The 27,297-nt window shown below is 52.8% G+C and overlaps 1 protein-coding gene across 1 annotated transcript in view; it reads right to left on the minus strand.

Moving 5' to 3' along the window:
- Positions 1-26,737, minus strand: part of LOC119951005 (arf-GAP with coiled-coil, ANK repeat and PH domain-containing protein 3-like) — a 124,200-nt gene extending 97,463 nt beyond the window's left edge. Inside the window, exons 1-5 of the mRNA XM_038774036.1 lie at positions 26,609-26,737; positions 18,030-18,087; positions 16,573-16,689; positions 13,197-13,250; positions 11,000-11,058 (exon numbers count right to left, since the gene is read on the minus strand). Of these exons, the coding sequence (XP_038629964.1) occupies positions 11,000-11,058; positions 13,197-13,250; positions 16,573-16,689; positions 18,030-18,087; positions 26,609-26,655 (335 nt within the window). The 5' untranslated portion in view covers positions 26,656-26,737. The remainder of the gene's footprint in view (positions 1-10,999; positions 11,059-13,196; positions 13,251-16,572; positions 16,690-18,029; positions 18,088-26,608) is intronic.
- Between the last annotated feature and the right edge of the window lie 560 nt (positions 26,738-27,297).

Genomic DNA, 27,297 nt, shown 5'->3' on the forward strand with positions numbered 1-27,297 from the left:
TGTGATGCGAAGGGGGGTAGACATTAATGGGGTCTTCAGGGACTTTTATGAGAGACTGTATCGGTCCGAACCCCCGGCGGAGATTCCCGAGGGTGGAGGAGGGACGGGTGGAGGGACTGGGGGCGCTGGTTGAGCTTGAGGAGCTGGTCAAAGGGATAGGGAGCATACAGTCGGGGAAGGCGCCGGGTCCGGATTGGTTCCCGGCTGAATTTTACAAGAAGTATGCAGACCTGTTGGGTGCCCTGTTGGTTAGGACTTTTAATGAGGCAAGGGAGGGGGGGCTTTGCCCCCGACGATGTCTCGGGTGCCGATCTCCCTGATTCTTAAGCGGGACAAGGATCCCCTGCAGTATGGGTCATACAGGCCAATCTCACTTTTGAATGTGGACGCCATCCTGTTGGCAACGATCTTGGCCATGAGGAAAGAGGACTGTGTGCCGCATGTTATCCACGAAGATCGAACGGGGTTTGTGAAGGGGAGGCAGCTGAACACCAACATACGGAGGCTCCTGAACGTTATAATGATGCCGGCAGTAGAAGGGGAGGCGGAGATTGTGGTGGGCGCGGAGAAGGCCTTTGATAGGGTTGAGTGGGGGTACTTGTGGGAGGTGTTGGAAAGGTTCGGGTTTGGGGAGGGGTTTGTTAGTTGGGTGAGGCTGTTGTATGAGGCCACGATGGCGAGCGTGGACACGAATAGGAGGAGGTCGGAGATTTTTTTGGCTATTCCGAGGGACGAGGCAGGGGTGTCCCTTGTCCCCTCTGCTCTTTGCGCTGGCAATTGAACCCCTGGCTATGGCGCTGAGGAAGTCGAGGAGTTGGAGGGGGCTGGTCCGGGGTGGGGAGGAGCACCGAGTGTCGCTCTATGCGGATGACCGATTGTTGTATGTGGCAAACCCAGTGGGGGGAATGCCGGAGGTGATTGGGATTCTCCGGGAATTTGGGGATTTCTCAGGATACAAGCTCAACTTGGGGAAGAGCGAGCTGTTTGTGGTACACCCAAAGGAGGGGGGGATTGGGAGGCTTCCACTGAAAAGGGCAGAGAGGAGCTTCAGGTACTTGGGGGTTCAGGTGGCCAGGAGTTGGGGGGCCTTACACAAGCTCAACCTCACGAGGCTGGTGGAGCAAATGGAGGAGGAGTTTAAGAGGTGGGACGTTGCCGCTGGCTCTGGCGGGTAGGGTACAGTCAGTCAAAATGACGGTGCTCCTGAGGTTTCTGTTCCTGTTCCAGTGCCTCCCCATCCTTATCCCGAAGGCCTTTTTCAGGCGGGTTAACAAGAGCATTACGGGGTTTGTGTGGGCACACGGGATCCCGAGGGTGAGAAGGGTGTTCTTGGAACGAGGCAGGGATGGGGGAGGCTGGCGCTGCCCAACCTCTGTGGGTACTACTGGGCTGCCAATGCAGCGATGGTGCGTAAATGGGTGATGGAGGGGGAGGGGGCAGCATGGAAGAGTATGGAGATGGCGTCCTGTGTGGGCACGAGCCTAGAGGCGCTGGTAACGGCGCCGCTGCTGCTCCCTCCAACGAGGTATACCACGAGCCCAGTGGTGGCGGCTACCCTCAAAATTTGGGGGCAATGGAGGCGGCACAGGGGGGAGGTGGGGGCCTCGATGGGGACCCCGATACGGGGCAACCACCGGTTTGTCCCAGGTAGAATTGATGGGGGGTTCCTGAGTTGGCACAGGGCAGGTATCAGGAGGTTGAGGGACCTGTTTGTAGACGGGAAGTTTGCGAGCCTGGGTGCGCTGGGGGGGGGGGGGGGGGGGGGGGGGGGGGGGAGTTTCCTCAGGTACATGCAGGTGAGGGCGTCTGTCAGGCGGCAGGTGGCAGAGTTTCCTCTGCTGCTGCCGCGTTGGATCCAGGACAGGGTGCTCTCGGGGGTGTGGGTTGGTGAGGGGAGGATCTCGGCAGCGTAACAGGTGATGCAGGAGATGGATGAGGCCTCGGTCGAGTAGCAGAAGGGTAAATGGGAGGAGGAGCTGGGTGAGAAGATAGAGGAAGGGACGTGGGCCGACGCCCTGGGGAGGGTGCACTCCTCCTCTTCTTTAAGTTGCTGCATAGGGCTCACATGACTGGGACAAGGATGAGTCGGTTCTTCGGGAGTGAGGACAGGTGTATCAGGTGCTCAGGGAGCCCAGCAAACCATGCTCATATGTTCTGGGCATGCCAAGCGCTGGGGGAATTTTGGAAGGGCGTAGCGAGGACGGTGTCGAGGGTGGTAGGATCCAGGGTCAATCCGGGCTGGGGGCTCGCGGTATTTGGGGTTGCAGTGGAGCCGGGAGTGCAGGAGGCGAAAGAGGCCGGTGTTCTGGCCTTTGCGTCCCTCGCAGCCCAGCGGAGGATTCTTCTTCAGTGGAAGGATGCGAGGCCCCCAAGCGTGGAGGCCTGGGTCAACGATATGGCAGGGTTTCTTAAATTAGAGAAGGTGAAATTTGCCCTAAGGGGGTCAGTGCCGAGGTTTTTCAGGAGGTGGCAGCCATTTCTGGATTTCCTAGCAGAACGATAGGAAAAGGGCAGCAGCAGCAGCAGCCCTGGAGGGGTAGTTGCTCTATGCTAATGGCGGGCGTTGATGTATTTCTTTCTCCACGTTGTGGGGGGGGGGGGGGGTTACTTTTTGTTGTTGATATTTTATGGAAATTTTGAATAAAAATTATTTTTAAAAAAAAGAGAAAACAGGTTCCGGCCTTCCTGCTGCCGCCACGGGGGATACAGGACAGAGTGGTCTCCAGTACCGGGGTGGGAGAGGGGAAGGTATCAGGTATTTACCAGGAGCTTTCAGAGGCAGAGGAAACTCCAGTGGAGGAGCTTACGGGCAAGTAGGAGGATGAGCTAGGTGGAGAGATAGAGGCAAGTCTATGGGCGGATGCCCTAAGCAGGGTTAATACCTCCTCATCATGTGCCAGGCTCAGCCTGATACAATTCAAGGTAGTCCACCTGGCACACATGACGGTGGCCCGGATCAGCAAGTTTTTCGGGGTAGAGGAGCCCAGCAATGCCCAGCAAATTATGTCCACCTGTTTTGGGCATGCCCAAAGCTTCGAGGGTTTTGGCAGGGTTTCGCTAAGGCAATGTCCACGGTGCTAAAAACACGGGTAGTCCCGAGTCTGGAGGTAGCGATCTTTGGAGTGTCGGAAGAGTCAGGAGTTCAGGGGGTGAAAGAGGCCAAAATCTTGGCCTTTGCCTCCCTGGTCACCCGGAGACGGATCTTGTTATTGTGGAGGGACTTGGAGTGTAGAGACCTGGACATGGGGGGGGGGGGGGGGGGGGGGGGGGTGGTATTGTTGCTGTTTGGTTGAGGTGCGTGAAGATTGGATTGGGGAGGGGGGGAAACGTTCATTTTGCCATGTGGATGTTATTGTTTTTGTTAATGTAATAAAAATTTTCAAATACCTCAATAAAATATTTTTTTTAAAGTTCAAACCTCTCACTACACTGTCCCCAACAAACACTCACAGGATACGCACAGCACAGGGTTAGATATAGAGTAAAGTTCCCTCTACACTGTCCCCATCAAACACTCCCAGGACAGGTACAGCTTGGGTTAGATACAGAGTAAAGCTCCCTCTACACTGTCCCCATCAAACACTCCCAGGACAGGTACAGCACGGGGTTAGATACAGAGTAAAACTCCCTCTACACTATCCCCATCGAACATTCACAGGACAGGTACAGCACGGGGTTAGATACAGAGTAAAGCTCCCTCTACACTGTCCCCATCAAACACTCCCAAGATAGGTACAGCACGGGGTTAGATACAGAGTAAAGCTCCCGCTGCACCATCCCCATCAAACGCTCCCAGGACACGTAGAGTACGGGGTTAGATAATGAAATGAAAATGAAAATCGCTTATTGTCACGAGCCTATTCAATGAAGTTACTGTGAAAAGCCCCTAGTCGCCACATTCCAGCGCCTGTCCGGGGAGTACAGAGTAAAGCTCCCTCTACACTGTTCCCCATTAAACACTCCCTGGACATGTTCAGCACGGGGTTAGATACAGAGTAAAGCTCCATCTACACTGTCCCCATCAAACACTCCCAGAACAGGTACAGCACGGGGTTAGATACAGAGTAAAGCTCCCTCCACATTGTCCCCATCAAACACTCCAGGACAGGTACAGCACAGGGTTAAAGAACAAAGGACAAAGAAAAGTACAGCACAGGAACAGGCCCTTCGGCCCTCCAAGCCCGTGCCAACCATGCTGCCCGTCTAAACTAAAATCTTCTACACTTCCGGGGTCAGTATTCCTCTATTCCCATCCTATTCATGTATTTGTCAAGATGTCCCTTAAACGTCACTATCGTCCCTGCTTCCACCACCTCCTCCAGCAGCGAGTTCCAGGCACCCACTACCCTCTGTGTAAAAAAAAACCATCCTCGTACATCTCCTCTAAACCTTGCCCCCGCACCTTAAACCTATGTCCCCTAGTAATTGATCCCTCTACCCTGGGGAAAAGCCTCTGACTATCCACTCTGTCTATGCCCCTCATAATTTTGTAGACCTCTATCAGGTCGCCCCTCAACCTCCGTCGTTCCAGTGAGAACAAATCGAGTTTATTTAACCGCTCCTCATAGCTAATGCCCTCCATACCGGGCAACATCCTGGTAAATCTCTTCTGCACCCTCTCTAAAGCCTCCACATCCTTCTGGTAGTGTGGCGACCAGAATTGAACACTATACTCCAAGTGTGGCCTAACTAAGGTTCTATACAGCTGCAATATGACTTGCCAATTTTTATACCCGAGGTTGGGGAGGGTTGGGGGAGGGGGACTGTATGTGTTAATGGTGGCTATGGGTGATTCCTGATTCCTTTTTGCTATTGGTTTATGTTAACATGCGAGCTGCTGTATGGGGGTTTGGTGGAAGGATGGGATTGTTGTTATTGATATGATTATTGTTTTGTTGGTGGGTGTAAATTTGGGAGAAAATGTGACAAAAGAGGAGAATTAACATATATATTTTTTTAAATTACAAACTTAGTGACTATAATTACTGGGTGTCCAAAGGCCAATGAATTTGGGTATTTTTAAAAGAATTGTTGGGTAATCCACTTGTGTTGTGACATCCGGATGAGTGAGACTATAATTGACTATGTACTAGCCCAGGGTGTTGTAACAATACCCCTCTAACACACTGCCATTCTGTGCCCTGTTCTTATTTATGCCCCTATATCACACATTTCTAGGCAGCACCCTGTCCCTATAAATATCCCTGTATCACACATTGTCATTCAGTGTCCTGTCCCTATATATATCGCGATATCACACATTGCCAGTCATGCCTTGCCCTATATTTGCCCATATGTCACACAATGTTAAATATCCGAGGGTATCAAACTATTCGGAAGGACAGAGTGGATGGTAAGGGAGGTGGTGTAGCTCTGTTATTTAAGGATAACATCCAGGCAATAGTTAGGGATGATATCGGTGCTATGGAGGATAAGGTTGAATCCATTTGGGTGGAAATCAGGAATAGTAAGGCGAAAAAGTCACTGATAGGAATAGTCTATCGGCCACCAAATAGTAACATTATGGTGGTTCAGGCAATAAACAAAGAAATAACGGATGCATGTAGAAATGGTACAGCAGTTATCATGGGGGATTTTAATCTACATGTCGATTGGTTTAACCAGGTCGGTCAAGGCAACCTCGAGGAGGAGTTTATAGAATGTATCCGCGATAGTTTCCGAGAACAGTATGTAATGGAACCTACGAGGGAACAAGCGGTCCTAGATCTTGTCCTGTGTAATGAGACAGGATTGATTCATGATCTCATAGTTAGGGATCCTCTCGGAAGGAGCGATCACAATATGGTGGAATTTAAAATACAGATGGAGGGTGAGAAAGTAAAATCAAATACTAGTGTTTCATGTTTAAACAAAGGAGATTACAAGGGGATGAGAGAAGAACTAGCTACGGTAGACTGGGAGCTAAGACTTTATGGTGGAACAGTGGAGAATCTTCCAAGCGATTTTTCACAGTGCTCAGCAAAGGTTTATACCAACAAAAGGAAGGACGGTAGAAAGAGGGAAAATCGACCGTGGATATCTAAGGAAATAAGGGAGAGTATCAAATTGAAGGAAAAAGCATATAAAGTGGCAAAGTGACTGGGAAATCTTTAGGGAGCAACAGAAAGCTACTAAAAAAGCTATAATGAAGAGTAAGATAGAGTATGAGAGTAAACTTGCTCAGAATATAAAAATAGGCAGTAAAAGTTTTTACAAATATATAAAACAAAAAAAGAGTGGCTAAGGTAAATATTGGTCCTTTAGAGGATGAGAAGGGAGTTTTAATAATGGGAAATGAGGAAATGGCTGAGGAACTGAACAGGTTTTTTGGGTCGGTCTTCACAGTGGAAGACACAAATAACATGCCAGTGACTGATAGAAATGAGGCTATGACAGGTGAGGACCTTGAGAGGATTGTTATCACTAAGGAGGGAGTGATGGGCAAGCTAATGGGGATAAAGGTAGACAAGTCTCCTGGCCCTGATGGAATGCATCCCAGAGTGCTAAAAGAGATGGCTAGGGAAATTGCAGATGCACTAGTGATAATTTAACGAAATTCACTAGAGTCTGGGGTGGTCCCGGTGGATTGGAAATTAGCAAACGTGACGCCACTGTTTAAAAAAGGAGGTTGGCAGAAAGCAGGAAATTATAGGCCAGTGAGCTTAACTTCGGTAGTAGGGAAGATGCTGGAATCTATCATCAAGGAAGAAATAGCGAGGCATCTGGATAGCAATTGTCCCATTGGGCAGACGCAGCATGGGTTCATAAAGGGCAGGTCATGCCTAACTAATTTAGTGGAATTTTTTGAGGACATTACCAGTGCAGTAGATAACGGGGAGCCGATGGATGTGGTATATCTGGATTTCCAGAAAGCCTTTGACAAGGTGCCACACAAAAGGTTGCTGCATAAGATAAAGATGCATGGCATTAAGGGTAAAATAGTAGCATGGATAGAGGATTGGCTAATTAATAGAAAGCAAAGAGTTGGGATTAATGGGTGATTCTCTGGTTGGCAATCAGTAGCTAGTGGTGTCCCTCAGGGATCCGTGTTGGGCCCACAATTGTTCACAATTTACATAGATGATTTGGAGTTGGGGACCAAGGGCAATGTGTCCAAGTTTGCAGATGACACTAAGGTGAGTGGTAAAGCGAAAAGTGCAGAGGATACTGGAAGTCTGCAGAGGGATTTGGATAGGTTAAGTGAATGGGCTAGGGTCTGGCAGATGGAATACAATGTTGACAAATGTGAGGTTATCCATTTTGGTAGGAATAACAGCAAACAGGATTATTATTTAAACGATAAAATATTAAAGCATGCCGCTGTGCAGAGAGACTTGGGTGTGCTAGTGCATGAGTCACAGAAGGTTGGTTTACAGGTGCAACAGGTGATTAAGAAGGCAAATGGAATTTTGTCCTTCATTGCTAGAGGGATGGAGTTTAAGACTAGGGAGGTTATGTTGCAATTGCATAAGGTGTTAGTGCAGCCACACCTGGAGTATTGTGTTCAGTTTTGGTCTCCTTACTTGAGAAAGGACGTACTGGCACTGGAGGGTGTGCAGAGGAGATTCACTAGGTTAATCCCAGAGCTGAAGGGGTTGGATTATGAGGAGAGGTTGAGTAGACTGGGACTGTACTCGTTGGAATTTAGAAGGATGAGGGGGGATCTTATAGAAACATTTAACATTATGAAGAGAATAGATAGGATAGATGCGGGCAGGTTGTTTCCACTGGCGGGTGAAAGCAGAACTAGGGGACATAGCCTCAAATAAGGGGAAGTAGATTTAGGACTGAGTTTAGGAGGAACTTCTTCATCCAAAGGGTTGTGAATCTATGGAATTCCTTGCCCAGTGAAGCAGTTGAGGCTTCTTCATTACATGTTTTTAAGGTAAAGATAGATCAGTGCCCCATCCCTATATATACCCCTATATCACACATTGCGAGTCAGTGCCCCGTCCCTATACATATTACTTTATCACATGTTGCCAGTAAGTACCCTGTCCCTATGTATACTCCTATATCACACATTGCGAGTCAGTGCCCTGTCCCTCTATGCATCCCTATATCACACATTGCCAGGCTGTTTCCTGTCAGTATATAATCCTATATTATGCATTTCCAGTCAGTGCCCTGTCCCTACATACTCCTAAATCACACTGCTGGTCAGTGCCCTCTCTCTATATATACTTCTATGTCACACATTGCCAGTCAGTACTCTGTCCATTGTGCCCATCTAAAATGGCCTCCTGCAAAGAGTGATGGGAAATGTGGCCAAGCTTAAATACAGGTTGCAAATATATAAGCTGCGGCCCAGATTTTATGCAGAAACTTACACCTGCAATAGGGCCATTAAAGGCAATTAAAGGAACAATAGGATTATCTTGTCCATCATATTGTCTCCCAGACAAAGCGGCACCCAAGTCCATGCTCGGAGCTCTCCCAGGATTGGCACCGAGTGCCCACCCCAAAATTGATGTGGCAGCCCATGATTGGACTTAACTGATCAGGGGGTGGAGCCTGATGTGACCCAGAGACCGCCCACAAAAGGGGCATGGAAAACTCAAGCTGGTTAAAAGGCAGTACAGGCCCGCACTCTGTCTCTTTCAACTACAGCACAGCTACCAACATCAGCCCAGTTCAAGGGCCCATAACATCCATCCAAGGACCACCACAGAACACAGACAACCTCCAAGAATTCCAGCCCTGCAAGAAGTTAGAAACCGGATAAGGCCATATCTACTCTATCTGCTGGTCACCTGGAAGTTAAGTTAAGGTCGTTTACTTGTGTTAGTTATAGTCCAATGCGCATGAGCGTGTGATTACTTAAGTAAATAACCTTGTGTCTAGTAAATAGATTCTTTTTTTTTAAATTTAGAGTCCCCAATTATTTTTTACTCCAAATAAGGGGCAGTTCAGCGTGGCAAATCCACCCAACCTGCACATCCCCGGGCTGCGGGGGCGAAACCCACGCAGACACGGGGAGAATGCGCAAACTCCACACGGACAGCGACCCAGGGCCGGACTCGAACCCGGGACCTCAGCGTCACAGGGCTCATCACTGTACCACATGCCGTCCTTGTCTAGTAAATAAATTTGGATTGAACTAAAATACTTGTGAGATATTTTGTCCACCGTACAGGTTAAAACACACACTGCGGTTATAAAAGAGCAATACCATATATGCCCCATGAATCACAGATTGCCAGTTAGTGCTCTGTCCCCATATATACTCCTATATCACACTTTGCCTGTCAGTGCCATGTGTCTGTATATACTTCTCTATCACGGGCAGCAGGGTAGCATAGTGGTTAGCATAAATGCTTCACAGCTCCAGGGTCCCAGGTTCGATTCCCGGCTGGGTCACTGTCTGTGTGGAGTCTGCACGTCCTCCCCGTGTGTGCGTGGGTTTCCTCCGGGTGCTCCGGTTTCCTCCCACAGTCCAAAGATGTGCGGGTTAGGTGGATTGGCCATGCTAAATTGCCCGTAGTGTCCTTAAAAGTAAGGTTAAGGGGGGGGTTGCTGGGTTACGGGTATAGGGTGGATACGTGGGTTTGAGTAGGGTGATCATGGCTCGGCACAACATCGAGGGCCGAAGGGCCTGTTCTGTGCTGTACTGTTCTATGTTCTATGTTCTACATATTGCTTATCAGCACCCTGACCCAATATCTACTGCTCAATCACACATTATCAGTCAGTGTCCTGTCCCTATATGTACCCCTAAATAATAATAATCTTTCTTAGTGTCACAAGAGGGCTTACATTAACGACAGTGAAGCGCAGCACGTTGGCACAGTGGTTAGCACTGCCGCCAGAGTAAAGCTCCCTCTACACTGTCCCCATCAAACACTCCCAGGACAGGTACAGCACGGTGTTAGATACAGAGTAAAGCTCCCCCTCCACTGTCCCCCATCAAACACTCCCAGGACAGGTACAGCACAGGGTTAGATACAGAGTAAAGCTCCCCCTCCACTGTCCCCCATCAAACACTCCCAGGACAGGTACAGCACAGGGTTAGATACAGAGTAAAGCTCCCCCTCCACTGTCCCCCATCAAACACTCCCAGGACAGGTACAGCACAGGGTTAGATACAGAGTAAAGCTCCCTCTACATTGTCCCCATCAAACACTCCAGGACAGGTACAGCACAGAGTTAGATACAGAGTAAAGCTCCCTCTACGCTGACCCCATCAAACACTCCCAGGACAGGTACAGCATGGGGTTAGATACAGAGTAAAGCTCCCTCTACATTGTCCTCATCAAACACTCCCAGGACAGGTACAGCACAGAGTTAGATACAGAGTAAAGCTCCCTCTACGCTGACCCCATCAAACACTCCCAGGACAGGTACAGCATGGGGTTAGATACAGAGTAAAGCTCCCTCTACATTGTCCCCATCAAACACTCCCAGGACAGGTACAGCACAGAGTTAGATACAGAGTAAAGCTCCCTCTACGCTGACCCCATCAAACACTCCCAGGACAGGTACAGCACTGGGTTAGATACAGAGTAAAGCTCCCTCTACACTGTCCCCATCAAACTCCCAGAGCAGGAATTGCACAGGGTTAGATACAGAGTAAAGCTCCCTCTACACTGTCCCCATCAAAAACTCCCAGGACAGGTACAGCACGGGGTTAGATACAGAGTAAAGCTCCCTCTACACTGTCCCCATCAAACACTCCCAGGGCAGGTACAGCACGGAGTTAGATACAGAGTAAAGCTCCATCTACACTGTCCCCATCAAACACTCCCAGGACAGGTACAGCACGGGGTTAGATACAGAGTAAAGCTCCCTCTACACTGTCCCCATCAAACACTCCCAGGACAGGTACAGCACGGGGTTAGATACAGAGTAAAGCTCCCTCTACACTGTCCCCATCAAACACTCCCAGGACCGGTACAGCATGGGGTTAGATACAGAGTAAAGCTCCCTCTACACTGTCCCCATCAAACACTCCCAGGGCAGGTACAGCACGGAGTTAGATACATTCTCCTGTTATACTCACTGAGTGATGATATTCTGTAGCTGAGTTTTAATTGCTCGATCAGTTTGATCTAAAAGCATCTGAAAGAAAAGGTTCACAATTAACACAGACATCGACAAGGAAGAGCAATTGGAGATAGAAAGACAGGCACGTTAGAGAGAGATAGAGGGGGGAGGAAGAGAGAGAGAGAGATGGGGGGGGGGGGGGGAAGAGAGAGAGAGAGAGAGAGAGATGGGGGGGGGGGAAAGAGAGAGAGAGAGAGAGAGAGACAGAGGGGGAGGAAGAGAGATAGATAGAGGGGGGGGAAGAGAGAGAGAGAGAGCTAGACAGAGGGGGAGGAAGAGAGATAGATAGGGGGGGAAGAGAGAGAGCGGGAGGGGAGGGGCACGGGGGGGGCAGGTGCACGGCGTGGGGGGAGGGAAGGGGGTAGGGTCGCGGCACGGGGGCAGGGTCGCGGCGCGGGGGGCAGGGGCGCGGCGCGGGGGGCAGGGTCGCGGCGCGGGGGGCAGGGGCGCGGCGCGGGGGGCAGGGTCGCGGCGCGGGGGGCAGGGTCGCGGCGCGGGGGGGCAGGGGCGCGGCGCGGGGGGCAGGGGCGCGGCGCGGGGGGCAGGGGCGCGGGCGGGGGGCAGGGTCGCGGCGCGGGGGGCAGGGTGGCGGCACGGGGGGCAGGGTGGCGGCGCGGGGGGCAGGGGCGCGGCGCGGGGGGCAGGGGCGCGGCGCGGGGGGCAGGGGCGCGGCGCGGGGGCAGGGGCGCGGCGCGGGGGGGCAGGGTCGCGGCGCGGGGGGGCAGGGTCGCGGCGCGGGGGGCAGGGTCGCGGCTCGGGGGGCAGGGTCGCGGCGCGGGGGGCAGGGTCGCGGCTCGGGGGCAGGGTCCCGGCGTGGGGGCAGGGTCCCGGAGCCGGGGCAGGGTCCCGGAGCCGGGGCAGGGTCGCGGAGCCGGGGCAGGGTCACGGAGCCGGGGCAGGGTCACGGAGCCGGGGCAGGGTCCCGGAGCCGGGGGGGCAGGGCGCGGAGCGGGGGCAGGGGCGCGGGGGGCAGGGTCGCGGCGCGGGGGGCAGGGTCGCGGCGCGGGGGGCAGGGTCGCGGCTCGGGGGGCAGGGTCGCGGCTCGGGGGCAGGGTCGCGGCTCGGGGGCAGGGTCGCGGCTCGGGGGCAGGGTCGCGGCTCGGGGGCAGGGTCGCGGCGCTGGGGGCAGGGTCGCGGCGCGGGGGCAGGGTCGCGGCGCGGGGGCAGGGTCGCGGCGTGGGGGGCAGGGTCGCGGCGCGGGGGCAGGGGTCGCGGCGCGGGGGCAGGGTCGCGGCGCGGGGGCAGGGTCGCGGCGCGGGGGCAGGGTCGCGGCGCGGGGGCAGGGTCGCGGCGCGGGGGCAGGGTCGCGGCGCGGGGGCAGGGTCGCGGCGCGGGGGCAGGGTCGCGGCGCGGGGGGGGAGGGGTGCGGCGCAGAGGGGAGGGGCGCGGCGCAGGAGGGAGGGGCGCAGCGCAGGGGAGAGGGGCGCGGCGCAGGAGGGAGGGGCGCAGCGCAGGGGAGGGGGGCGCGGCGCAGGTGAGGGTTGCGGGGGAGGGAGGGCGGCCACTGGAGGGGGGGGGGCGGCCGCTGGGGGAGGGGGGTGGCCGCCGGGGGAGGGGGGGGTGGCCGCTGGGGATGGGGGGGGGGGCGGCCGCTGAGGGATGGGGGGGGGGCAGACGCTGGGGAGGGGGGGGGCAGACGCTGGGGGAGGGGGGGGGCAGACGCTGGGGGAGGCAGACGCTGGGGGAGGGAGGGGCGGACGCTGGGGGAGGGGGGCGGACGCTGGGGGAGGGGGGGGCGGACGCTGGGGGGGGGGCGGACGCTGGGGGGACGGTGGGGGGCGGACGCTGGGGGAGGGGGGGCGGACGCTGGGGGAGGGGGGGCGGACGCTGGGGGAGGGGGGGGCGGACGCTGGGGGAGGGGGGGCGGACGCTGGGGGAGGGGGAAGGACGCGGGGAGGGGGAAGGACGCGGGGAGGGGGAAGGACGCGGGGAGGGGGAAGGACTCGGGGAGGGGGAAGGACTCGGGGAGGGGGACGGCATGGGAAGGGTGGAAAATTGGGAGGGTGGGATTGGAGTGGGACATGGTGGGGGCCATGCAGGCGGTGGGGTGTGGGGAGGGCACGAAGTGAACCATAAACACCCATCTAAAGAGACAGACAAAAAGAGAGCAGGCGACACAGAGCGTGTGAGAAATGTTTCAATGTGCAGCTCACTGTGTGGTACTCGATCATCTCCTGCAGCCCTTCCACACACTGCTCCAGAATGTTCTAGAAAGAAAAAGGAGGTTTAAGATTTCTTGAGTAAATTCTGATCTCTACCTCACGTATGCCAGTGTAAAGGAAGCTTTACTCTGTATCTAACCCGGTGCTGTACCTGTCCTGGGAGTGTTTGATGGGGACAGTGCAGAGGGAGCTTTACTCTGTATCTAACCCGGTGCTGTACCTGTCCTGGGAGTGTTTGATGGGGACAGTGTAGAGGGAGCTTTACTCTGTATCTAACCCTGTGCTGTACCTGTCCTGGGAGTGTTTGATGGGGACAGTATAGAGGGAGCTTTACTCTGTTCTAACCCCGTGCTGTACTTGTCCTGGGAGTGTTGTTTAAAATATTTTTTTATTCTCCTTTTTCGCATTTTCTCCCAAATTTACACCCACCAATAATAAACAATCATCAGCAACAGATATGTCAATCCCGATATCAATAACAACCATACCATCCTCCCACCAACCCCCAAACATTAACCCACAAGTTTATATAAACAACTGACAAAAATGAATTAGGGATCACCCATAGTTGCCATTGACACACACCACCCCCCCTCCCCCCACCCCAACTAATGTTCGATGTTATCCAGTTCTTGAAAGTGCATGATGAATAATGCCCGTGAATTGTAGAATCCCTCCATCCTTTCCCTCAGTTCAAACTTAACCTTCTCAAGGGCCAAGAATTCCAACAGGTCCCCCCGCCACGCCAGGGCACAGGGTGGAGAGGCTGCTCTCCAACCTATCAGGATCCGCCTTTGGGCGATCAACGAGGTGAAGGCTAAAACATCTGCCTCTTCACCCGTTTCCAACCCTGGCTGGTCCGACACCCCGAATGTGGCCTCCCGGGGGACCCCCGAGTCCAGTTTCACGTGCACCACTTTAGAAATTACCCTAAAAACTTCCTTCCAGTACTCCTCTAGCTTTGGACAGGACCAAACTCTTCCTCCCACTTTGCTTTGATCCCTTCCAGTGGTGCCTTCTCCTCTTCCAAAATAGCTCCGTAAACCACTGACACTACCCCCTTCTCCAGTCCCCCTGTCGTCAGCACCTCCTCCAGCAATGTGGAGGCCGGCTCCACCGGGAAGCTCTGTATCTCCTTCCTGGCAAAATCTCAAAACTGCATGTATCTAAACATTTCTCCCTGCTCCAGCCCATACTTCGCTCCCAGCTCCTTCAATCCTGCAAACCGACCCCTAAGAAACAAATCTTTTTGTGTCTTAATCCCCTTCTCTTCCCATTTCCATCCCACTTCCCTGGCTCAAATCTGTGGTTCCCCTGAATCGGCATATCCCTTGACCCTGCCCCCAACCCGAGGTGTTGGCGAAACTGCCTCCAGATTTTCAATGAAGCTATTATTACCGGATTCCCTGAGTATTTCCCCGGGGCTATCGGGAGCGGCGCTGTTGCTTGTGCTTTCAGTCCCGACCCCCTGCACAAACCCTCCTCCATTCTGACCCACTGGGAATCAGCCCCTCTGACCCAGCTCCACACCTTCTCCACATTCGCCGCCCAGTAATAATACATCAGGTTTGGGAGACCCAAACCCCTGCCTGCCTTCCCGTCTGTAGCAGCACCTTCCTCACTCTGGCCACTTTCCCTCCCCGTATGAACAAAGTAATCCTTCCCTCAATCTCTCTAAAAAAAAATGCCTTTGGCAGGAAAATCGGCAGGCATTGAAAAATAAACAGAAATCACGGCAGCACATTAATTTTAACGGCCTGTACCCGGCCCGCCAGTGACAGAGGGAGACCATCCCACCTTACCAGATCGGCTTTCACTCTCCCTACCAAACTAGAGATGTTGTACCTGCGGAACCCCCCCTCCCCCCCAAAACTCGGGCAACCTGCACCCCCAGGTATCTAAAGTGAGTCCCTGCCCTACGGAATAGCAGCCCCCCCCCCCCCCCCAGCGTAGACACTCACTCTTGTCTAGGTTTAGTTTGTACCCCGAGAAAGACCCAAATCCTCGAAGCAGCTCTAATATTCCCCCTATCGACACACTCGGTTCCGACACGTATAGCAGCAAGTCATCGGCATAAAAGGACACCCTATGTTCTATCCCTGGAGAAGCCCGCTGTTTCCTAATACATCTAATAGGTAAAAGTGATAGTTTGAAAGCTGTTTAGTATTGAGCCCCATGTCTATTGAATCACTCATAACCTCAGATCATTTAAATCATAGGGATGTAATTAGATGGTTGAAGTCAGATATGATGCAGTATAACTGAGGTTTCATTTGGCCATTTTTAGCTGGATAATTCTCTCTCTCTCTGTGTCCAGAATCAATCTATACTTTGACTTAACTATTTGCTGTCTTTCATATTTCACTTTCTGACTTTGACTTTTCAAGTTATTACGAGCTGTTTGCCTAAACAAGAAAATTATTTCTGTGATTCTTTGAAAACTTCAATTGTCTACAAATTGCCCCTCTGTGAGTCCTGTGCTGGCTGGACCTATTAGAGAATTAGACTTTTAAACAACTCTCAATTGTAATCAATAGAAGGCAAATAAAACTAAGTTTTAACTTAAATTTCTACTGTGTTCTAGTAATTGCAAAGTGCTGCTAGTATCGCATGGTAGCTCTATCAATCCCCCCCCGCACTATTCCTTTCCATACCCCCAAACTTCTTAATGCGATGGCCAATGGCTCAATCGAGAGTGCAAACAGCAGGGGGGACATCGGATATCCCTGCCCAGTCCCACGGTAGAGTGAAAAGTATCTCAAGCTGATGTTGTTTGTGCGGACACACGGCTTAGACTCCTTATGTAGTAGCTTTACCCTGTTCACAAATCTTGGTCCAATCCCAAACCGCTCCAGATCAAGTACCCCCATTCTACGCGGTCAAATGCCTACTCAGCGTCCAATGCCACAACCAGCTGTCTCCTTCCCGTCTGCCGGTGCCATAACGACGTTCAACGCCCGTCTAACATTTGAAAAGAGCTGCCTCCCTCTCACGAACTCCGTCTGATCTTCACCTATCTCCTTCGGGAGGCACGCCTCCAGCCTACCCGCCAGTACTTTTGTGTCCGCATTCAGAAGTGATATCGGCCTGTACGACCCACACTCCGTCGGATCCTTATCCTTTTTTTAAGCAACAGGGAAATTGATGCCTGCCCCAAGGTTTGTGGCATCACTCCCTTCCCTATCGCCTCTTCTCTCCCCCCCCCTCTTCTCCCCCCCCCCCCTTCTCTCCCCCCCCCCCCCCCCCCCTCCCCCCCTCTTCTCTCCCCCCCCTCTTGGACTGCTTTCAAAGCCAGCGATTTAGCCCAGTGTGCTAAACAGCCCCAGTGTGCTAAACTGGTGAAACACTGACACAGGATAATACTCACCGATAGTCCTTTGTCTTTCAGGCTCTGTGACAGCCCCTGAATTGCCTCTACGAGCCGTCTGTTGGCCCTGTTGTAGGCATGTCCAGAATCGATCATTGCCTCACACAGATTGACCACCTCAACAGAAACACAACCAGAATGCAATGAGTTAAAATTCATGCTCAGGCAAGGGTTAGGGGTCGCAGTGCAGGATATAGTCAAGGGAAGGTCAAGAGTCATAGTGCAGGATAAGGCCAATGGACAGTCAGGGATCACAGTGCAGGACGTCAGGGTAAAGGTTCAGGGGTCAGAGTGCGGGGTAAGTTCAGGGTAAAGGCTCACGGGTGACAGTGCAGGACGTCAGGGTAAAGACTCAGCGGTCACAGTGCAGAAAACATTCAAGTTATACAGTGCACAATAGGGAGTACGGTTAAGGGTCACTTTTCGAGGGGCATGGGAAGGCGGCGGGGGGCTGGGGACGCGGAGGGGCGGCGGGGGCCAGGGACGCGGGGAGGGCCAGGGACGCGGGGAGATGGCGGGGGCCAGGGACGCGGGGGGGCGGCGGGGGCCAGGGACGCGGGGGGGCGGCGGGGGCCAGGGACGCGGGGGGCGGCGGGGGCCAGGGACGCGGGGGGGCGGCGGGGGCCAGGGCCGCGGGGGGCGGCGGGGGCCAGGGGACGCGGGGGGCGGCGGGGGCCAGGGACGCGGGGAGGGCCAGGGACGCGGGGAGATGGCGGGGGCCAGGGACGCGGGGGGGGCGGCGGGGGCCAGGGACGCGGGGGGCGGCGGGGGCCAGGGACGCGGGGGGCGGCGGGGGCCAGGGACGCGGGGGGCGGCGGGGGCCAGGGACGCGGGGGGCGGCGGGGGGCCAGGGCGCGGGGAGGTGGGGGGGGCGGGGACGCGGGGAGATGGCGGGGGCCAGGGACGCGGGGGGGCGGCGGGGGCCAGGGACGCGGGGGGCGGCGGGGGCCAGGGACGCGGGGGGCGGCGGGGGCCAGGGACGCGGGGAGGGCCAGGGACGCGGGGAGATGGCGGGGGCCAGGGACGCGGGGGGGCGGCGGGGGCCAGGGACGCGGGGGGCGGCGGGGGCCAGGACGCGGGGGGCGGCGGGGGCCAGGGACGCGGGGAGGTGTGGGGGGGGGACGCGTGGGGGGGCGGGGACGCGGGGGGGGGCCGGGGACGCGGGAGGGGGGGGGTCAGGGACGCAGGGGGGCCGGGGACACGGGGAGGCGGCTGGGGCCAGGGACGCAGGGGTGGGGGCTGTGAGTGGGAGGGAGAGAGGCGGGGAAGGGAGGGAGGGAGAGAGGCAGCGGAGGGGGTAGAGGGAGCGAGCGAGCCGGGTCGAAGGCAGGGAATGTTCTATACGGGGGCGTGGGAAGATGGTGCAAATGGGGCAGCTGATGAGAGGAGTGAGGGAATGAGGAGACAGCGCGAGTGAGGGATGCAATGGCTAATCAAAAGCTGCGTTTCTGACTCACATTCTCCAGCTTCCCTTCCAGCGCCTGGACATCATTCTCCATCTGGTGTAGTGTCACCCTGAGAGTGAGAGAGTGAGAGAGTCACAAAGAAATCGAGAGGCACAGAGAGAGAGAGAGAGACAGAGAGAGGGGCAGACAGAGAGAGAGATGGGCAGAGAGAGGTGTCATGGGAATGTCACTTTAAGAAATGGTTGTCTGCTCAAGTAGCTGCAGTGATGTCAGAGTGTGGGTGGAGCTGACCTCTGGCTCTGCTTTATAGTTTCACTTTGAGGAAAAGCTTGGGTGTGTCTGTGTTTTCTGGTTTCGTTTATAGTGTTGGAGCTGCAGCCAGCCAAAGAAGGTGTACTGTTGTTCTCTCTGCCATCTAAAGACTATCTCTTGATCATTTGGTGAATTCAGAGTGATAACTGCTCTCAGTAGAGAATTTAAACCTGATTATGTGCTTCTGTAAAAAGGGTTTTTGTCTCATGCATGTTAAAAGGAAAGTTTAGGGATTACTCAGTGTTGTATTCATTGGAGGTGTATTTGAATTGATAGTTTCTCAGGTGTTCACTGTATGTTTTAAAAAGGTTAACCGAGTTCATAGAATAAACATTGTTTTGCTTTAATGCGTATTAGTGTATTTTGGGATAGATTTGATTCTTTGGAGTAAATAGGGAATTTGTGGGGGAGGGAAATTGGTTCCTTGGGTATAAACAGGGATTTTTCAGGGATTTATTTAATTATTTGGGAGGAAATAGGGATTTTGGGGGAGATAAATTTGAGTCCTTGAAAATAAACGGCAATTTATTTGGGATCAATCTGATTCTTTGAAGTAGGGATTTATTGGAATAAATCTGAATCCATCGGGGTAAACGGGGATTTATTGGATGAAAGTAATTCTTTCAGGGCTGAGTAGGGACTTTCTGGGATGAATTCCATTCTTTGGGGAGTCAACAGAGATTTTTGCAGGAAACCTTGATATATTTTGTGATTATATAGTGAGGTCGCAAGAAATTGGGGGTAGAGAACTAGATTGGGTTGAGGTTTGGCTAACTGGCAGAAAGCAGAGTTAAGGGATAAATGGGTCCTTCTCTGGCTGGTGAACTGTAACTAGTAGGGTCCCGCATGGATCGGTCCTCGAATCTCAACCGTTTACAATTTCTATAAATGATCTGCAAGCAGGGACAGACTGTAACTTTGCAAAATTAAATTTGTGGATGCTACTGAAATAGATGGGAAGCAGGCAGTGAAGAGGAGATAGAGATTTTACAGATGGATATAGAAAGGCTTGGAGATTGGGTAAACGTTTGGCAGATGGACTTTAGTGTAGATAAGTGTGAGGTTATCGATACATCCCGTGGCGGCCATTTTGTGAGTGGTCGCACACGGCAGCTCCTGCTTGAAGGCACAGAAAAGAGCTCTTTTTACCCGATACTGGGTGGAAGTTTGACGAAAAGGTGTAGGTGAAGGTCGGAGTAGTTTCCCCCGGGAGTGGTATGTCCGCTGGTTACCAAACCCAGCAGAAGACGGGGAGAGACCTGGCCAAAGAGCAGTAGCCAGTGTAAGGATGGGAAGAGCTGGTGCAAGGTGGAAAGCCCCAGTTGGAGCAGTTGATGGCTTTTATTAAGGAGGAACTCCGCCAACAGATGAAGGAAACGCGGGAGGATCGCCTGAAGGAGCTGCGGCATCCCTGAAGAGTTCGATGGGACGGGTGATGAAGTGTTTGGCGGTGCAGGGGTCACAGATTCGAGAGATCGAAGGAGTGATCTCGGACTGCAGCGATCGTATGGTGGCTCTGGAGGCGGAGGTGAGGGTAAAGGTGCAGGAGCAGGAGAATACCTCGAGAAGGCAGAACTTGCGAACAGTGGGCCTGCCTCAAGGAGTGGAAGGGGTGAGTGACACAAGGTAGGTCTCGAAGATGCTAGCGGGCTGGTGAGAGAAGGGGCCTGAAGTGGACCAAGCACATAGGTCCCCGAGGCAGTAGCCTGGAGCTGGGGAGCCGCGGTGAAAGTGAGACTCCACAAATTTGTGGAAAAAGAGAAGATTTTGCGTTGTGCCAGGGAGAAGCATACCTGTGAATGGGAGGAGAACAATGTCCAAATTTATCAGGATATCGGAACCCAGTTGGTGAACATGTTTGGAGTGGGAGTAGGGATTGGGGGATTTCCGCCCCCTTCGGTTTGGAGGGGGTGCTTTTCTGGGTTTGCTGTTTTCTGTTGGGGATTGTAAAGGGTGGTGGGGGTGAAGAGTTTATGAGGGGATTGATGTTCCCACCCCCGCTCCTGTTTTATGGGACTGTTTGTGTTCAGCATTTGTTTGTTTGCTTTTGGGGGAGGTGGCCTGAAGTCCAAAAGGAGTGTTTGTTTGGGCGGGGGAGGGCAAGGTCAGCAGGGAGCTGAGGAGTGAGGGGCGGGGGAGGTCATTGGGAGGTGCCTTTGAGCAGGGCTGGCAAGTAATGCTGGTGAACAGAAGTGAGGTGTTGGAAGAAGGCCGAGAGGGGTTGCCGGGGGGGGGGCTGTTGCTACGTGGCAGGGGGTGAGAGATGACATGGTCAAGGGCAGAGAAGAGGCCATCTGGACTATGTTTCGGGTGGAATTAAGGGGTCTGGAGTTCAGTGGGGAATATGATGGACGGTAGAGGGGATTATTGGAGACATAAACCTTCAGCAAGGCTGATAACGTGGAACGTCCCGGAAGGGGGGGGGGGTGTCTGCGCACCTCAGGAGCTTGAAAGCAGGGATACTCTTTCTGCAGGAGACACACCTCCGCATGAAGGAGCAGGTTAGGTTCAGGAAGGGATGTGTCGATATGGTTTTCCACTTGGGTTTGATTCAAAATCGAGAGGAGTGACGATTTTAATGAGCAGAAAAAATGGGATGTGTGAGTGATCCGGGTGGGAGATTTGTGAGTGGGGTATTGGAAGGGGAGCCGGTGGTGTTGGTAAATGTGTATGCCCCAAATTGGGATGATGTGGGTTTTATGAGGGGGTTGCTGGCAGCGATCCCGGATTTGGCCACGCACCAGTTGATCACGGGAGGAGATTTTAACTGTGCCCTGGAGCCGAGGGTGGATAGATCGAGCCCCAGGTTGATGGGTAGGGTACGAATGGCAAGGGAGCTGGAGGGGGGGGGGGGGGTATGGTGGATCCATGGCACTTTCAGAACCCAGGGGGAAGGGAATATTCCTTCTTTTCACACATCTATAAGGTGTATTCAAGGATTGATTACTTTGTAGTGAGTCGGGAGATTTTGGTTGGGGTGGAGGGGGCAGACTATGTGGGGATAGTTATCTCGGACCATGCACTCCACTGGCTGGAGATTCGGTTTAGAACGGGACGAGAGCAGAGGCCAGGGTGGAGGTTTGACTCAGGGTTGTTGCCAGATGGAGGTTTTTATAAGGTGCCGGCGGCGATTAAAGAGTATGTGGCGTTGAATCAGAATGGGGAGGTGTCGGCGGGCATTATTTGGAAAGCACTGAAGGCAGTGGTCCGGGGGAAATTATTTTATTTAAGGCTGGTGCGGCTAAGGAAAGGAGCGAGGTAAATGGCGTCTAGTGAGTGAGATAGTGGAGGTGGACAGGGAATATTCGAGGGTGCCCACTGTGGAGGGATTGTCGAGGAAGAAAAAGTGCTGGGCCAGTTTGACAGGTTGATAACGGGGAGGGCCGTAGGGCAAGTGCGCGGGGCAAGAGGGGTGCCATATGAGTACAGGGAGAAAACGAGCCGCATGCTTGCGCACCAAATATTGAAGATAGGGCTGAGGATGTGGTGTCGGAGCTGGGGAAGCTAAACGAGGCGTTTAGGGAGTACTACCAGGGACGTTATGAGGCAGACGGGGGGAGAGGAGGGGACCATGGGGCAGTTTCAGGACGAGCTAGAAGTTCCCCAGGTGGAGGAAGCAAAGAGGCAGGTGTTGGGAGGAGCCCCTGGGGCTTAGGGAGGTGCTGGATAGTATCAGGGGTATGAGATCAGGGAAGGTCCCTGGGCCGGATGGGTACCCGGCGGAATTTTGTTAAGGAATCTGCGATGGACCTGGCACCACATCTGTTGGGGTGTTAATGAAGCGCTAGAGAAGGAAATACCGGAGACGATGACACAGGCAGTAATCACACTAATCCTGAAAAGGGGAAGGGCCTGGTGGAATGTGGGTCGTATAGGCCCATGTTACTATTGAACGCGCATGTGAAAATATTGGCTAAGTTGTTGGCGGGGAGGATGGAGGATTATTTCCCGGAGGTGGCTGCACAAGATCAAACAGGCTTCGTGAAGGGCAGGCAGCTCCCCAGTAATAGACAGCTGTTGAATGTAGTGATGAATACATCGGCGGCTCTGGTACTAGAGATGGAGGTGTCCATGGACGCGGAAAAGGCATTTGATCGGGTGGAGTGGTGGTACTTGTTTGAGGTTTTGAGAAGGTTTGGGTTTGTGGCATGGGTAGGGTGCTGTATGTGAAATGAAAAAATGAAAATCGTTTATTGTCACGAGTAGGCTTCAAATGAAGTTACTGTGAAAAGCCCCTAGTCGCCACATTCCGGCACCTATTCGGGGAGGCTGTTACGGGAATCGAAACGTGCTGCTGGCCTGCTTGGTCTGCTTTCAAAGCCAGTGATTTAGCCCTGTGCTAAACAGCCCCTATGTGGCACCAAGGGCGAGGGTGAGGAGCAATGATATGAGCTCACAAAGCTTTGACTTACACAGGGTATGAGGCAAGGGTGCCCGCTGTCGCCGTTGCTGTTTGCGCTGGCCATAGAGCCATTGGCGATGGCTTTCAGGGGTCAGCAGAGTGGCGAGGGATTATGAGGGGACAGAGGGAGTCTCAGGTGACCCTCTATGCCGATGACCTCTTGTTGTTTGTTTCGGATCAGGGGTTATGAGGAGAAGGCAGGACAATGGGGATGAGAAAGTATCAGCCATGATTGAATGGCGGAGCAGCCTTGATAGGCCAAGTGGCCTAATTCTGCTCCTATGTCTTATGATCTTATGGATCCGTTGGAGAGTATGGGAAGGATTATGGGCCTGCTGGGGAGATTTGAAGGGTTCTCAGGGTATGTAGGAAGCTGAATGTAGGGAAAAGCAAGGTATTCCCGGTGAATGAGCTGGTACAGCGGCCTAATTTAGGGGGGATGCCATTTACGGTTGCGTGGGCTAGGTTTAGGTATTTCGGGATTCAGGTAGCGAGGGAATGGACGGGGCTCCACAAGTGGAACTTATCGAAGCTGGTGGAGGAGGTTAGGGAGGATGTTAAGAAGTGGGATAAACTGCACTTACCGCTGGCGGGGAGGGTCCGAGTGGTGAAAATAAATATTCTGCCGAGGTTCTTGTTTATCTATCAAAGTCTCCCGATCTTTATGCCAAAGGCCTTTTTTCAGAAATTGGACACGACCATTTCTGACTTTGTATGGGCAGGGAAGGTGCCGAGGGTGGGGAGGACCCTGCTACAGAGGCAGCAAGGGTGGTTGGCGTTGCCGAACTTGCTTCATTATTATTGGGCGGCGAATGTGGACAACGTGTGGCGGTGGTGGGAAGGAGAAGGAGTAGAGTGGGTTAGGATGGAGGAGGAATTTTGTAAGGGTTCTAGTTTGAGGGCAATGGCGACGGCAGCATGCCAATGGCTCGGAGTAGGTATTCAGGGAGCCCAATGGTGCAATCAAATCATGAAGATATGGAATCAGTTGAGGAGGCACTTTAGGGTGGAAGGGGTGTCAGTGCTAATGCCGCTGTGTGAGAATAATGGGTTTGAGCCAGGGGGGGATGGATAGTGTATACAGAAGGTGGAGGGAAGTGGGGCTGGTCAAGATGAGGGATCTGTATTTGGAGGAAGGGTTCGCCAGTCTAGAGGAGCTAAGGGAGAGTGTAGAGCTGCCGAGGGCTAGTGAGTTCGGGTGTCTGCAAGTTCGGGACTTTGCGCGAAAGGTCTGGAGGGGGTTTCCCTAGTTTGTCAGGATACACCCTGCTGGAGCGACTGCTGTTTCCAGATGTGGAAGGGGAGGGAATAATTGGGGATATATGAGTGGCTGGGGGAGCAGGGAGGCGAGCGGGTGGTGAAGATCAAGGAGAAATGAGAAGCGGAGTTAGGAGGGGAGTTCAACTGGAGTTATGGAGCGAAGCACTGTGTAGGGTAAACGGGACCTCCTCTTGTGCATTGTGCAAGGATGAGCCTGATACAGTTTAAGGTGGTGCACAGTGTGCATATGACTCGGGCGAGAATGCATGGGTTCTTTCAAGGGGGAAGCAGATGAGTGTGAGAGGTGTGGGCGCGGGCCAGCGAATCACGAGCACATGTTTTGCGGGTGCAAAAAATTGGGAAGATTCTGGACAGGAGCGTTCGCGGTCTTAGCCAGGATAATGGAGGAGGATGTAGACCCGGACTTTGGTGCCGATATTTGGGGGTTCAGTGAAGGCGGAGCTCATGGAGAGGAGGAAGGCTGATGTCATGGCCTTCCATGTTACGGGGGGAAAGCAGGAGAATGGGGATGAGAAACATGTCAGCTATGATTGAATGGCGGGGCAGACTTCATGGGCCGAATGGCCTAATTCTGCTCCTATATCTTATGGTCTTATACAGGTTGAGAGGCGATAGATTTAGAAATGAGGTGAGGAAGAACTCTTCTCGTAGAGGGTGGTGAATGTGTGGGACTCGCTGCCCCATAGTGCGGTGGAATCAGAGTCATTAAATGGTTTCAAGAAGCAGATAGATATATTTCTGATTTAAAAAACGGGTTAAAGGGATATGGGCAATAGGTGGGGAGGTGGATTTGAGACCAGGAAGAGATCAGCCATGATCTGATTGAATGGAGGAGCAGGCTCGAAGGTGTGAATTGCCTACATCTGCTCCTAATTCCTATGTTCCTATGTTCTTTGAGATAAATTTGATTATTTAGGAGTAAATAAGGAATTTGGGGGATATTTGTGAAGAAATAGGGATTTTCTGGGCGATAACTAGCTGTTTTGAAGAAAATAGGGATATTTTGGAATCAATTTGATTCTCTGCAGGTAAATTTATTAGGATACATTTGATTCTTTGGGAGGAAATAGGGATATTTCACAATAAATTTAACTCCTATAGAATCATTAAATTTACAGTGTAGTGCATTCGGCCCAACAAATCTGCACCGGCCCTTGGAAAGAGCACTCTATTTAAATCCACACCTCCACCCTATCCCCATAACCCAATAACCCCACCCAACACTAAGGGCAATTTTGACACTAGACACTAAGGGCAATTTATCATGGCCAATCCACCTAATCTGCACATCTTTGAACCATAGGAAGAAACCGGAGCACCAGGAGGAAACTCGCGCAGTCACGGGGAGAAAGTGCAAACTCCAAACAGATAGTCACCCGAGGCCGGAATTGAACCAAGGTACCTGGATTTTTTTTTTTGGAGGGTGGGGGGGGGGGGGGGGGGTGAAATTGAAATGTTTTCGGTTGAATTTATTCTTTGGAGGTAAATGTGTTTTTGGGGACAAATATGATTAATTGAGAGTTAATGGGGAATTTGGGGGATAAATATGATTTGAATAGGGAATGAAGAGGAATTTTTTGGAATAAATCTGATTCCTCAGGGTTAAATTTGATTCTTTGGGATAAATGGGGAGTTTGAGAAAAATTTAGATTTTTTTGGAGAGTTAAATTGGGAATTTGGGGCATAAATTTGATATATACAGTTAAATAAGGATTTATTGGGATAAATTTGACTATTTGGGGGAAAATAGGGATATTTTGGGAAAAATAGGTAAATTAGGATTTACTGGGATAAATTAGATTATTTAAGGGTAATAAAGCATATGTGGAATGAATTTGATTATTTGGGGGCCAGTTGGGATTTTTTTGGATAAATGTGACCCTTTAGGAGTATGTAAAGCTTTTTTGGGATAAATTTGATTCTGTGGGTGGCACAGTGGGTCAGCACTGCTGCCTCACAGTGCCAGGGACACAGGTTCAATTCCAGCCTTGGATGACATCTGAATGGAGTTTGCACTTTCTCCCCATGATTGCATGGGTTTCTTCCGTGTGTTCTGGTTTCCTCCCACAGTCCAAAGACGTACAGGTTAGGTGGATTGGCCATGCTAAATTTCTCCCAACGGTTAGGTGGGATTACAGGGAAAGTGCAGGGAAGTAGGCCTACGTCAGGTGCTTTTTTGGAGGGCCGGCGCAGACTAGATGGGCCAAATGACCTCCTGCACTGTAGGGAATCTATAATTCTTGAAAAATATGGATTTTTGGGAGATAAGCTTCATTCTTTGGGGGTGAATTGGAATTTTCTGGGATAGATTCGACTCTTTGGGGACCGTTTGGGATTTTTTTGAGATCAATTTTATTCTTTGGGGTGAATTGGGATTCCTCAAGGCAAATGTTTTTTTTGGGGGGCGGGGGGGGGGGAAAGAGGTCAATTGAGGATCTGGGGAGGGGTAAATTCAACTCTCTGGGGATCAACTGGGAGTTTTTTGGGGCAAATCTGACCCTGGGGGTGAATTGGGAGTATCTGGGTTAAACTTGATTGTCTGTGGGGTCAGCTGGTATTTTGGGGAGAATTTGTCTCGTTGGGGTAAATTTGAATTTTGATTCTGAGGGGGATATGTGGGGGGTGTTTTCCTCACCTGAATCTGGGAGAATCTTTCACACATTCCTCCAGTTCCAGCACCATCTCTGCTTAGTCCCCCTCCACTTCCGGGTTCCCAGACCTGACCTCTGACTCCTGGAGCCCCGCCCGTAGCCGCCGCCGCCGCCGCAACCAACTGGGGCCAATGCGCATGCGCCGCTAGTTCCCCGCCCTCCGACCCCCAAGGGCAAGGGCCACGCCCCCTACCCGTGACATCAAAACACCCACTGGCCCCGCCCGCCCGGCTGCGTGGTCTCCCAGGGCAACGCCGAAACAGAAGTGAAGAGAGAAAGAGTGAGACAGAGAAAGATATAAAGAGAGACAGAGAGAGAAAGAGACAGAGAGAGACCGAGAGAGAGAGAGACAGGGGGAGAGAGACACAGATAAAAGACAGAGAGATAGTGAGACCGAGAGAGACAGAGAATCAGAGAGAGAGACACAGAGAGAGAGAGAGAGACAGGGGGAGAGAGAGAGAGAGACCGAGAGAGTGAGACCGAGAGAGAGAGAGACCGAGAGACAGGGAGACCGAGAGACAGGGAGACCGAGAGAGAGAGAGAGAGAGAGGCCTGGAGAGAGAGAGAGACCGAGAGAGTGAGACCGAGAGACAGGGAGAGAGAGAGAGAGACAGGGAGAGAGAGTGAGACCGGGAGAGACAGAGAATCAGAGAGAGAGACACAGAGAGAGAGA

The sequence above is a fragment of the Scyliorhinus canicula genome, chromosome 16 (assembly GCF_902713615.1).
Source record: "Scyliorhinus canicula chromosome 16, sScyCan1.1, whole genome shotgun sequence".
Taxonomy (NCBI): domain Eukaryota; kingdom Metazoa; phylum Chordata; class Chondrichthyes; order Carcharhiniformes; family Scyliorhinidae; genus Scyliorhinus; species Scyliorhinus canicula.